Source organism: Eschrichtius robustus, chromosome 3, assembly GCF_028021215.1.
Source record: "Eschrichtius robustus isolate mEscRob2 chromosome 3, mEscRob2.pri, whole genome shotgun sequence".
Taxonomy (NCBI): Eukaryota; Metazoa; Chordata; class Mammalia; order Artiodactyla; family Eschrichtiidae; genus Eschrichtius; species Eschrichtius robustus.
Genome location: NC_090826.1, coordinates 154,962,766 through 154,976,052, shown reverse-complemented (window position 1 = coordinate 154,976,052; position 13,287 = coordinate 154,962,766). Strand labels below are relative to the sequence as shown.

The 13,287-nt window shown below is 45.0% G+C and overlaps 1 protein-coding gene across 1 annotated transcript; it reads right to left on the bottom strand.

Moving 5' to 3' along the window:
* Window positions 1-7,130: 7,130 nt before the first annotated feature.
* On the bottom strand, window positions 7,131-11,049 carry LAX1 (lymphocyte transmembrane adaptor 1). Its single transcript, XM_068538462.1, has 4 exons — window positions 10,962-11,049; window positions 10,439-10,549; window positions 9,677-9,762; window positions 7,131-7,874 (listed from the first exon to the last, which is right to left on the bottom strand). The coding sequence occupies exons 2-4, from the start codon at window positions 10,518-10,520 to the stop codon at window positions 7,131-7,133; spliced, it is 912 nt and encodes a 303-aa protein (XP_068394563.1). The 5' UTR covers window positions 10,521-10,549; window positions 10,962-11,049.
* Between the last annotated feature and the right edge of the window lie 2,238 nt (window positions 11,050-13,287).

Genomic DNA, 13,287 nt, shown 5'->3' with positions numbered 1-13,287 from the left:
AGCATGCTAATGTATTACAGTAAGTGTATAATGAGGCTCATGATCTACTGGAAGTGGAATCTTCCATCATCTTGGACCTAGTTGGTTCTAACCAGCTTTTGTCATGTCCTATGGCTATGTCATTCTTTTAAAGATTGTGCCCTCCCCCCTTCGCTCCTGTTTCACAACTGGGCATTCAATGTAACTAAAAATTTCCTGGCAACTAATGTGAGAAAATAAAACTGTTGGGGAGGGCTTCCCTGGTGGCGCAGTGGTTGAGAATCCGCCTGCCAATGCAGGGGACACAGGTTCGAGCCCTGGTCCGGGAAGATTCCACATGCTGCGGAGCAACTAAGCCCGCGCACCACAACTACTGAAGCCTGTGCACCTAGAGCCCGTGCTCCACAACAAGAGAAGCCACTACAATGAGAAGCCCGCTTGCCGCAACTAGAGAAAGCCTGTGTGCAGCAATGAAGACCCAACACACTCAAAAATAAAATAAATAAAATAAAATAAACAAAACAAACAAAAAAAACTGTTGGGGAAACACTGACTGAAACCGCCCACCCTGGCCAGCACCACAGTAACAACTTGCATGAGTTATTTTATGATAGGAGATCCTGGTAAGGAACACAGAACTAGCAAGCCACCACCAACCGGAAGAATTTGGGAAAGGTCAAAAGGAGATGCCAGTCCATCCTACCAACCTCCCAGCATCCTTCTCGCTGGAATACGTCTTGGCTGAGCAATGCACGCGCCACCAGGAAGGATCCTGAGTCAGAATGATTAGCCAGGGACAACCCGGAAACTAATCCCATCACCATAAAACCCGAGACTGTGAGTCAGGTGGCAAAGCAGTCCTTACCCTCCTGCTCTCCTCCCAAGTGCCCCTTCCCAATAAAGTCTCTTGCTCTGTCAGCACGTGTGCCTCCTTGAATAATTCATTTCCGAGTGTTAGACAAGAGCCCACTCTCGGGCCATGGAAGGGGTCCCCCTTCCTGCAACAAAACTGTAAGGGGAAAGAATTATAATAAAGTCTTTCATCCATTCATTTGTAAAAATTCTCAGAACAAGAAATAAACAGAAAGGTTACCTATCTGAGAAAATAATTTATTAATTATTCTCAGTTTGGGAGAATGTATATAAGGGTAACTGATATTTAAAAAAACAAAATTCAGCCAAGTAAATTTGAGATCTAATTAGCTTTATTGGGCGATTCAAGAATCAGGCAGCATCCCATCTAGCATTCCAGGAGTGGTACAAAATGGAAAGCTTTTATAGAAAGCAGGGTGGGACAAGAAAGCTATTAGCAAAAGAAAAAGGTTACTTTGGGCCAGGTCCTCTTCTTTTTGAGGGGAAGGGAATAGCAGGGATCTTTATCATGCAGATTACCTCACTTGTACTGATCAGGAAATTTCATATTGTTTTACAGGTCACATTTCTGGGCAGAACTGACACTGCAATTAAGCCGTGGTTTGATGTAGTGGAGGGCAAATGACTCCATTTGGGGCTTGTTATTTCTTTTTTATTGAGGTGTCCAGCTCATTGGGGTATAAGCATGAGCTGGCTTTCTTTTTTCTGGGACCTGCCACCCAAGTTGTAGGTTGAACCTCCCTTTCTTACTGGGTGGTAGCTCTCTTAACAACTCATTTTGATCCCATAATTTTTTATCTCATAACTGAAACTGAAACAGGAGGGAAGGGGGGCAGGGCACAACCTTTAAAAGAATGACAAAGCCATAGGACATGACATAAACTGGTTAGAACCAACTAGGTCCAAGATGGCAGACAAGACTTCAGCTAGACCTTGAGCCTCAGTATATGCTCATTGTAACACATCAACAAGTTAAATGACACACACACAGGCGCCATGACAGTTCCAAGGCTGACCATAAAAGGTCAACAAGTAGGTGGTGGCCAAGTTCCTGGAAATCCCTGCCCCTTCCCCAAAATAACTAGAATACTCCTCCCACTCATTAGCCTATGAAATTACCCACCCCTATAAAAACTGGCAACCTCATACCCTGGTGCCGCTCTCGCCTTCTGAGATGGTCCACACTCTGTGGAGTGTGTTTCTCTCTAAATAAATCCACTTCTTACCTATCACTTTGTCTCTCACTAAATTCTTTCTGTGATGAGACATTAAGAACCTGAGCTCTGTTAAGTCCTGAGACCAGGTGTGTGATCTCAATTAAAAGACTCTGGGTTCAGACTTCCCTGGTGGCACAGTGGTTAAGAATCCGCCTGCCAATGCAGGGGACATGGGTTTGAGCCCTGGTCCGGGAAGTTCCCACATGCCACGGAGCAACTAAGCCTGTGTGCCACAACTACTGAAGCCTGCATGACTAGAGCCCGTGCTCTGCAACAAGAGAAGCCACTGCAAAGAGAAGTCCGCGCACTGCAACAAAGAGTAGCCCCTGCTCTCTGCAACTAGAGAAAGTCTGTGAGCAGTACAAGGACCCAACGCAGCCAAAAATAAACAAACAAACAAATAAATAAATTCATTTATTTAAAAACAGACAAAAAAAAAAAAAGAGACCCTGGGTTCAAGTCCCATCTAGGTTTTGGCTGGGTTTGAGTCCCCCTAAAACTGAGTTCCTCTGCTGAGTTTATGATTAACCTCTCTATCCAAAACTTTATTCCTTTTCTTGTCCCGCCCCTGTTCCCCTCAAGATTGAGGAGTATCAAAGAAAAGCGAGGATTGACACCGAGCAGGATCCTGTGGGGCCCTCCCAGGTACAAAAGATAACCCCCCACTTCTTGTTTATAGAAGAAGGCTTTAGTAGTCTCCTAGGCCTTCCCTGAGTTCCAAAGAACAGATTCAAATTCAAGCAGTTACTAATTAAAGAATGCAGAAACACAGGAAAAGCAGTCAAGAAACAATAATTCAGTGATAGAAGAGTCCTAGTTCTGCCTCAGGGAATACACATAACAATCTGATACATATTTTCGAGTTGTTCTGCAGGAACTAAGACCCCCGTCCAGTTGGAGGATGGTAAATACATGCTGAGACGCCAGACTGGTGAGAACCAGAAGGTTGATGATTGAGATTCCTGGAACACCACCCTGTTTACCTCACCACCAACTAGTCCGAAGAAAGTTGTACACCCTGCAGCCCTCACCCCAAATATTGCCTTTAAAAACTCTTCCTTGGGAATTCCCTGGCAGTCCAGTGGTTAGGACTCAGCGCTTTCACTGCTGTGGCCTAGGTTCAGTCCCAGGTTGGGGAACTAAGATCCTGTAAGCCAAGCGGTGCAGCCAAAACAAAACAAAACAAAACAAAACAACTCTTCCCTGAAAACCATTGGGGAGTTCAGGTCTTCCGAGCATGAACCACCCATTCTCCGTGCATGGCCCTTGCGATAAACCTTTTTCTGCTCCAAACGCTGACATTTCAGTTTGTTTGGCCTCACTGTATGTCGGGCACATGGACTTGGGTTCAACTACATAACTGTCTCTTGGTTATGAGAATCCTTACATGCCAGTGTTTTTCAGTTCTGTCTGAATCTTCATCTCACATCTGACATAAATCTCTCCTTACTTGACTGAGTGAGGTTGCCATCCTTCCTCTGTGCTTATTGTTGCTTCCCAGGCCAACCTTTACTGGCCATCAATATCAGACTGATGTGGTGCCCTCTGTGTGGCAGGAATTTAAATGCTGGTCACATGCAGAGTGAATCTGAGAGCAATGAAGAAATCTACCCAAAATATAGCCACCAGGTATGAGAGAGCTAGCTCCTGTAAAAATCTGTCTTTATCCCACCGTCTTGGTCTGCTTGGGCTGCTATGACAACAATACCATAGACTGGGTGACTTAAACAGCAAACATTTATTTCTCACAGTTCTGGAGGCTGGGAAGTCCAAGATCAAAGTACTCACAGATTTGGTGTCTGGTGAGAGCCTGACACCTGCTTCATAGGCAGCCATCTTCTTGCTGTGTCCTCACAGGGAGGAAGGGGTGAGGGAGCTCCCTTGGGCCTCTTTTACAAGGGCACTAATCCCATTCACGAGAGCTCAAACGTCATGACCTAATCACTTCCAAAGGCCCCACCTTCTACTACTCTCACAATGGGGATTAGGTTTCAACATATGAATTTTGGGGGCACACGAATGTTCAGTCTATAGCAACCACCCAAGTGTTTGTGAAGCCACCTTAGATGGTCTATACCTCACAGATTTATCCTAGAGGCCCCTTGCCTTGGCACCCTGTTGAGGTGGTGCCAACAAAATGACCCAGGTCCAGATGCCTTCCTCTGGTGACACTTTTATTGTTGCCATGGCCAACGGTGGGTGGCCAGCTGCTCCACAGCCCTTTCTCTCAATTCTGGCAACACACTGCTCTTTCTCCCTTTCCTGGGGCATCAGGTACTCTGCAGAAGAGATGGTTAGCATCCCTGGGGATGGGGGCAGTGAGGGAGGAAAGAAACTCTTCCTGACCAGCATGTCCTCAAAGGCTAATCGCAGTCACATCTCAGTCCTCTCCTGTGGAGCAGGGATGCGATGTGGTGGAGAGCAGTACATGGTAGGACTAATTTTCCTACTCTCAGTAAGCCTTGAGTGGTGTTGGCAGACCCCTAACAGCTGGTGGTGCTCTGAACTCAGAATGTGGGATGTTTTTATACCTTGGGTACTTAGCTTTAAGCCTTAGTCTCCATTCCTGAACCACAGAAAAACCTCACTCAACATTTTATAAAGACATGCACTGAAACCACATCATCAACTGTCACATCGATAACCTGACTTTATCTTGGGCCTTGTGCCAAGAACTAGGGTGAATACAAAGGATTTAATTATATTTTCCTACAGGCAAAGTGATTTCAGTTTGATAGGAGAGACTGAGTACATACATTAACAGAACAATGCAGAAAACAGACAAATATCCAGAACAATTACAGTAGCATATGCTTTATATTATGTCCATTTTGCAGAAAAAGGAACAGAGGCACATTTACTTAAGTGGAATGAGCCTAGATGTCTTCACTTCCAGCTTTGTCCATGTTTTAAAATTATTTTTTGTTTTGACATAACTTACAGGAGAGCTGCAAAGATAGTACAGAGAGTTCCTGTATACCCTTCACCCAGCTTCCCCTAATGTTAATTATATAACCATGGTACATTTATCAAAACTAAGAAATTAACATTGATACAATACTATTAACTAAAATATGGACTTCCTTTTTTTTTCATTTCACCATTTTTTCCACTAATGCCCTTTTCCTGTACTATGATCCAATCCAAGGCATCATGTTATATTTTAGTCGTCATGTCTTCTTAGTCTCCGCCAGTCTGACAGTTTCTCCAGTCTTCCCTTGTCTTTCATGACTTTAACACTTTTAAGAGTTCCAGTCAGGTATTTGTAGAATGTCTCTCAATTTGAGTTTTCTGATGTTTCTCATGATAAGACTGGGGTTGTGGATTTTGGGGAAGAATACCACGGAGGTGAAGTACCCTTCTCCTTGATCATATAGCAATATAACTTATTACTGGTGAGTTGACCTTGATCACATGGTTAAGGTGGTGTCTACCAAGTTTAGAAACCAAGGTCTGAGAGCTAAGTGCATTCACTGCTACTGGACCATGATTGCTTCTAGACCCTCCAGTGGACAGTTAGGAAATATATATGTATACTAGCCTATGTATATACACGTCTATATTTCCTTTTCTACTTGCTTATTTGTCACTTCTTTCTCTGACAGTAAGAAACCTGCCTCTCCCTACCTGTAATATATTTACTTATTTGTTCAAGTATGCCCTACAAATTTACCAACTAGACTGCAGTGTTTGTTTTCAGTTCTTTGTGTCTTTATCTTACAGTTGCAAGCAAAACATTGTTTTCCAAAGTTACTTAGGCCCGCTCATTTCTTCCCCCACTCCCTTCAGTGAGATTATGTCATACATTTGTGAAGCAGTTAGATTCATTTTTTACAATCTGCATTTTATTGTGGGTTCCCCTGACAGCCTGGTGAATTTTTTTAAAATTTGCATATAATAAAAGTCACCCTTTGTGCTATACAGCCTTTTTTGTGTGTGTTTTGACAAATGAATACAATCATGTATCCATCACCATAGTACAATACAGAACAATTATCCTAAAAATTCCCTTGTACAGCTCCTTTGTTGTAAACCCCTTCCCTCTCCCCAAACCTGCCAACCACTTATCTGTTTTCCACCCCTATAGTTTTGCCTTTTTCAGAATGTCATATAAATGGAACCATACAATATGTAGATTTTTAGGTCTAGCTTCTATCACTTAGCAAAATACGTTTAATATTTGTCCATGTTATTGCATGAACCTACTTCACTCCTTTTTACTGTTGAGTGTGGATAAACTCATTGTGTGGATATAGGACACTTGTTTATCAATTCACCTGTTGAAAGACATTTGGGTTATTTCTAGGTTTTGGCAATTATGAATAAAGCTGCTATAAACAGTCATGTATGGGGTTTTTTGTGAATACAAATTTCACACTTGGATAAATACCTAATAGTGGAATGACTGGGTTGTATAATAGGTTTATGTTTATAAGAAACTGCCAAACAGTTTTCCAGAGTGAATGTTATGCCTTGCAATCCCTTCAGCAATGAGCGAGAGTTCCTATTGTTCTGCATTTTCTCCAGCGTTTGGTTGTCCACACTCATTTGAGAGCGGCAACTGTCCCCCCACCCCAACCCAACTTCCTCATTCCTTTTGGCCTCTGCCTGGATTACCAAATAATCTGTATTCCTGCTTTGCAGCCTGCTGGTATTAGTGAAGGTAATGATTTTAGACTACTTCATGTTTCCACTGTCTACTAAAGTACTCTTCCATTTTTAACCTCCTCACAGTCCTATAAGGCAGTTTCAGCATTCTTAAGTTGGTATGAGAGATAACAGCACCCTGCCTGAGAAGAATTTCTTTCTGACTTTTTCAAACCTCTGCTTTTGTGAGCCTCTTAGCTCCCTACTCATTTCAGCTTCTTTTTAGCGTAACCAAATGAATCCACTGAAATACAAGGGTGGTCAAGGGTCTTCACTAGACCCTGTAATGGCTATGGATCTGGCAGGATAGACCACTCCATGTGGCTTTCCAGCTGGGTGGCTGGGTCTTAATTCATCAGGAAGGAGCCATGTGTCAGGCCCCTGCTCAAAGTCCCTACCTCCTACCTTGGCAGCTCACACATTCTTGTAGTCACGAGAGTCTTCATTTGACATCTCTTCTCCATGTTTCATCTGACTGTTCTCACTCTGTGCAGATGACTGATAGGTCACATAATCCTTTAAGGCCAGGAAACTCCCTGACTGCATGACAGGTTGGATGTGGGTCTCGGGACCATCTGTCCTGCCCTCTACATGGTCTGTGTTTGAGGATGTCGCTTCCTTCTCCTCCTGCTGCTGGTTTCCACTGGGATCTGGTGGTACATTTTCATAATCTCTGCAGCACTGAAAAGTTCCCCAGGGCTGCTTCCCTTGGATGGTCTCGAGATCCAACACTGCCATGTTGACATAATCGTTTGAGGTCTGAGAAGACCCTTCCCCATCGTTGAGTGGATCACTGCTCTCAGTTCCTGGAGACCCCAAACTGGTGCAGTCACTGGCGTTACCACAGCCCTCATCTATTTCTTCAGTCAACTCCAGCACCTTGGTACTTGGGAGGATGAAGAGGTTCCCAGGAGGGCTGTTGGTAGAAGCTAAAGTCTCAGCAATCTCCTTTGCTGTGGGGATATTGACATAATCTCTTGAATCCTCTGAAGAAGTGCTTGGGCAATCTCTTGAAGCTCTGACATTGACATAGTGCGCTGAGGGAGTGAGGTTTCCACACATCTGGGGCCCCATGGCATTGTCATAGATGCCCACTGCATACCCCATGGCATGAGTATGGGCTCTGTGCACATGGAGGGCATCACCTGCTTGGGAGGGCTATGAGTAAGAAGAGAAAGCCAGTGACAGGATAGAAGTAGAAACATGGACAAAACCTTTCTTCTTCCCCGCCCAGTACTACTACATCTAATGGTTCTTTCTCTCAGTTCTTCACTTTGGAGAAAAGGTCTGAATCAGGGGTCTCAAACCTCAAGGCTTCAGATGCTAGGTAGGAATAAGTGAAGTAGGCTGAGTTTAAGGAAAGCAGCAGTGTAAATTTGACAATAAATTGCAACTGTTTTCTGGCCACACTGTGGGGTTTCAATGGGGAGTGGGGGAAGTATTATGAGTTGGAGACAGCCTTCCACCCCAGAGCACACTGAGAGGCGCGGCATAGTGGTTAAAGGTAGAGGCTTGGGCTCAGACTGAGGGTGCAAGTCCCAGGCCTCACCACGCTGTGCTGAGTTTGGGAAAGTCACCTAATCTCACTGTGTCTTAGTTTCCTAACTTATAAAATGGGTATAATCATAATAATATCTACACCATGAGGGTTTTGTGAGGAGTAAATGGATTACTGACCGTAAAGTGTTTAGAATAACTCCTGGAACAAGAAAACACTAAAAAATGCTTGTTGTTATGTTAGTATAGGGGCAGCTGACACGCAGATCAGCTGATTATGGCCAATTAGAGATGCTAGTCTGTTGTTTCCAGAACTTCTGATTTTCAAGAAAAGCTGGACATCTGGACTTTAATGTGAAATCATTTGGGTTTTTAAATGTTGCCAACTGGTTCAAAATGTCCTTCAAACACTACAGAGTACAATCCAAACATGTTTGTGGGCTTAAGCCAGTTTGAGATCTAAACTCTAGATGCAAAATTCCCTCAGGGCCCACCTGAGTCCTAGAAGTAGCTTTAGCAATGGAGTTTCCTCTGCTCTTCCTTTTATCAGCCACTTAGACTTTCTGCCCCAGGAAGTCTTAGAAGCAGGAGCAGAGCCCAAGGATGGGACATGCAAGAGGAAGAGGAAGCAAAGGTGGCGACATGGAGTGGCCGCATGGTAATCAACCTAAGCCCCTGAGTAAAGAAAGGCTGGGTAACAACCGAATTAGCAGCAGCTGCAGCATGGCTGTACTTACCCAAGGACGGTCACAAAACCAAAGGAACTGATTCTTTTCACAAGCTAATGAGAACTTATCTATGGAAATAAGCACCCTGATCTTCAAAACAGTCCCTCTACTGTCCCTGGTGTGACTCCTCCTGGGGAGCTGCCTTCAGAGCCAGACTACAAGACACACGGGATTATTCTTATTAATTGCAATAGTCCCCTTGTAACCTCAAAGGTATCCCCGACGTGCTCAGTGCTTTCTACACCAGTTACAGTGCTGAGTGAACTTACGAGTATTTCTGCTATGGAGGAGGATTGAAACAATTTGACACAGGCTCAGAAGTAATTGCCAAAGTAGGACTTTAAGAGTATTTTGAGCACGAACAGCACTGCTGGAATATTTAGGTACCCTCCCAAGGTGATGACTTTGAAGGGGACAACACTCATTTGGAAAACACATTTCAGTTCTAACATCGTGTCCTTGAATACATGTGCCCTGGTGCCTTTCCTAAAATCCCAAGTGCTTGCTCCTCTCTTTCTAAGTTTTTTGCCTTGGTTGGGAGGGAAGTCCTGAGGCTAGTCGTCCCAATTTATTAATAGGGCCTCGAGGGCGGGGGGCAGGGGGAGAGTGTGTGTGCCAAAGGACATGCTATTTGCAGTGAAACAAGAGCCAAGACCTAGAACTCTTGCACTTCAGCTCTTCTGCCAGAGACATATCATTTCTCCCAAATGGGTTGTCATTTCTCTTGACTCTTACCACATGCTCAGAGGGAGGGCTGTCAGAATTTCTGGAGAGGAGGCTCTCGGTACTGAAAATACGAATACTTCTTGACGGATGTCTTCCTGAAAGGACAGAGAACAAACCCTGAACATAGTCAGCCCGAGTCCTCCGAGTGCTTCAGCCTGTACAATCCCTGCATCTTGGGTGAAGTGGGTTTGTGTGATGTCTGGTGTTTGGGGCCTGGCGTTCTGTGGGGAGAGGGTCAGGGCTACAGGGATGATGTGCTAGGAGACCCGGAACCCTCCTCAGCTAGCTGAGGACAAAAGGACACTAGCACAGGAATTGAGGAGGCTGGGAAGGAGGCTCCTGGGGCGAACCCTCCCTGCCTTGAGGCTGGAGGCCATTTTCTCCTTCTGTATGTCTTTCCCAATGCTAGACATACCCAGCTGTCGCCTGCTAACTTACGTCAAGAAAAACCAAAGCTGCTGTCTATGTAATCAAACCATCATGCTGTACTCCATAAACTTATACGGTGATGTATGTCCATTTTTTATCAATGAAATCGGAAAAAGAAACAAACAAAACCCCCAACCCAGATGACCCCCCGCTCCCTTCTTCGAGCTCTCCAAGTCCCCACTGGAGTTGCATCTTGCAGTCTATCTATCCCATTCTCTCTCATGCTCCCTGAAGGGCAGAAAGGTCTGCAACTTTAGAGAAAGTTGCTTCCAGGTGAGAGGTACATTCCGGGGGTAGAAGTTCTGTAGGTCTGGACTCCAGGGATTAGAAAGAAAAACCTACCCAGCTCTTCTTGTCTTCGGGGCAAGAGGTCATAAATATTTTTGGTTCCTTGTCTGGGTCGAGGCAGAGTCAGCAAGGGCATGACGGTGACTTGGAAGTAAGGAACTTGCCCTGCAAGGCAATGAGAGACACGGAGGTCATGGCTGGGCCCAGCTGCACAGAATGCGGGGCCCCTGGGGATGAGATGGTCCCTGAAAATATTGCCCACCCTCACCATGTATCATGAAAAATATGTTTTCAGACTTGACCAATTCCCTTTGAGCTAGAAGCATAGGGGACTCAGTGGACAGAAGCAGGGCACAGGGATACCAGGGCAATGACTTTCAAAATGGAACTCTACTCAGCACTGAGCCTTATGGAGCCACAGCTTAGGATCCCAAGGGAGACCATGACCCGTGTGTCAGGTAAGAACAGAGGACTACCCAGCCCAACAGTTTATCTCTGGAGGGTAAACTGGGCTTTAAATACCAGGCTAGTTGATTGATCTTAGTGTGTCTCAACTTTGGACAAACAAGGGACTCACGCTTCTTCCATTTACTCCAGTTCCACAGGATGCAGAAAACTGCGACAACCAGGAGGATGGCAAGGAGTCCCGCAAACCCAGAAAAGATGCTGCTGTAGTGGTCTTTAGCTCTGCGAGGAAAACCAAGTGCCATGACCCAGCCATAGGAGGGTGGGAAATTGGAGAAGATGCTTCCTTTAGGAGGTAGGGCTCGAGGATTTGGAATGGGAGCCCGGTGAAGGAAAGCTGAGGTGGGATGGACTGGGTGGTGGAAGAGAGGGTCATCTTCCCTTGGAGAGAGGGAAATAGGACATGGGAGAAGGAATCTATCCCTTTTGAATGCCTACTGGATGCCAGTGTTTTGCATGTGAACCTTATTTAATCTGTACAACAATCCCATTTCTCTTTGTGACCAAGGAATCCGAGAATTAGACTCAGAAAGGTAGAGTAACATGTCAAAGATCACATAGGTAGGAAAGAGCATGATGGAACGTGAGTCTAGGTCTGTTGGGGCCCAAAGACTGTTCTTTCTATGGCTTCACGCTGTCTTCCAAACTTGTAATGTCAAGTCCACCTGCTCCTGCTTCCCCCATTCCCTGCTCCTGGGCTTTCTGTCTTGCTCAAAGGAGAAGATTACCCAACTCACAATTAGGGAGCAGCTCTGGGACAAGAGTCCAGGTTGCCTGCACTTGAATAACCCCTGTAGCACCAACTTGTGGAGCTGGTCTCTAAGCAACACTCTGGTGTTCTGCGGAATTTAACCAATGCAAATGCACGGAGCAAGTTCTGGGTTACATGCAATTCCCAGGCAGGCACGGAGTTACTGCTCTGCTTTGCCTATAAGAAGCAGCCAATTGAGGTTACAGAAGGACTCACTAGCAGACCTGCTCCCCCAATTACTAGAAACCAGGTCATCTATCAGGGAAGATTTTTGTCCTCCTGAGTTCTAGGCTTGTTTACCCAACTGTGTATTGGACATTTCCACAAGGTTGCCTAATAGACATTTCAAACCAAAAATGTCTGAAACAGAACTCCTGTTCTCCCCCCACAAACCTGCTCCTCTGGTGTTTCCCATCATCTAATGACTCGGCCAAAAACCTTGGAGCCATCCTTGAATGTTTTCTTTCTTTCACACCCCACTTCTAGTTAACCAGCGCATTCTGTCTGCTCTTCCCTGGGCATCTATCCAAACCAGCCACCTCTTGCTCCTCCATTACCACCACCCTGGTCCGAACCACCGTGCATTCCAAGTGGACCTTTGCAAGAACCTCTCTAATGGGTCTCCTTGCTTTCACTCTTGGCCCCAACACACTATCTTCACACACGGGCCAGAGTGATCCTCTAAACGGTAAATCAGATCACGTCCCTCCTCTGCTTGCTATGATACCCTCCATGACTTCCTATCACACTTGGGATAACATCCATAGTCCCTACCCAGTGAGGACTTCATGGCCTCTTCTATTCCGGCCTCTGCCTGCCTCTGACCTCATTTCCTACCACTTTCCCTCTGACCTTGACCGCCAGGACTCCGTGCTGTTCCTGGCAAAGCAGTCTGGTCTCTCAGACCTGCTGCTCCCTCTCCCATAGCTCAGTCCCTCATTTCATTCAGGTCTCTTCTGAAATGTCACCTCCTCAGACAGGTCCTCCCTGGCCACAGCCTCCCTGGTACTCTCAATCCCCTTACTCTGCCTTGGTTTTTCCTCATAGCACTTATGACTGACTGACATTATGTTATCCATGCATTTGTTCATCTGTTTCTATCTGACTCTCCCACTTGACTGTAAGCTCCAGGAGGTTATGAACTTGTCTGTCCGGTTCACCTGGTGCCTGGAACAGTGCCTGGCACTCAGTAGGGGCCTGATGAATATTTGTTAAATTAATGAATGAGTAAATTATCAAACAAATGAATCAATATAGAAATAGGATTTTTTTGCCGGGGGAGCTGCAGGGTTCTGACACTTTACGAATTCATTCTCCATCAAGGCCTCTGTCTACCTGCAAGTGACATGTATTTGTTTGTCATGGTAATGATATTTACCTCCCCAAACTACAGTGATTTAAAATTTATTATTTTGAGCTGTGCCGTTATGATAGCACTGAAATGTATACCTCCCACTGTCAAAGTTTCAACGGCTGATGAATATTTTATTTAATATAATATTGAAGCTTTTAGCTGTAAAATTTATATCTACGATTAGTTCTGTGGGGTTTTATGTTCTAGGGATATATCTTTACCATATCTATGATTCCATTTTTATTCATGGCAAGTTTTTAGGGCCTAAAACACATGAAAAAAGTGGGCTTTTTGTTTCCATCAGAGTGGGAACTAGTTTTTGTTTTTGTTTCT

What these genes read in the sequence shown, in the direction of transcription:
- LAX1 (XM_068538462.1), bottom strand. Translation starts at nt 10,520, where the DNA reads ATGCCCTTGCTGACTCTGCCTCGACCCAGACAAGGAACCAAAAATATT. An exon ending in CCGAAGACAAGAAGAGCTGG is followed by an intron (nt 9,763 to 10,438) that starts GTAGGTTTTTCT and finishes CTGTCCTTTCAG; the next exon opens with GAAGACATCCGTCAAGAAGT. An exon ending in GCCCTCCCTCTGAGCATGTG is followed by an intron (nt 7,875 to 9,676) that starts GTAAGAGTCAAG and finishes TCTTACTCATAG; the next exon opens with CCCTCCCAAGCAGGTGATGC.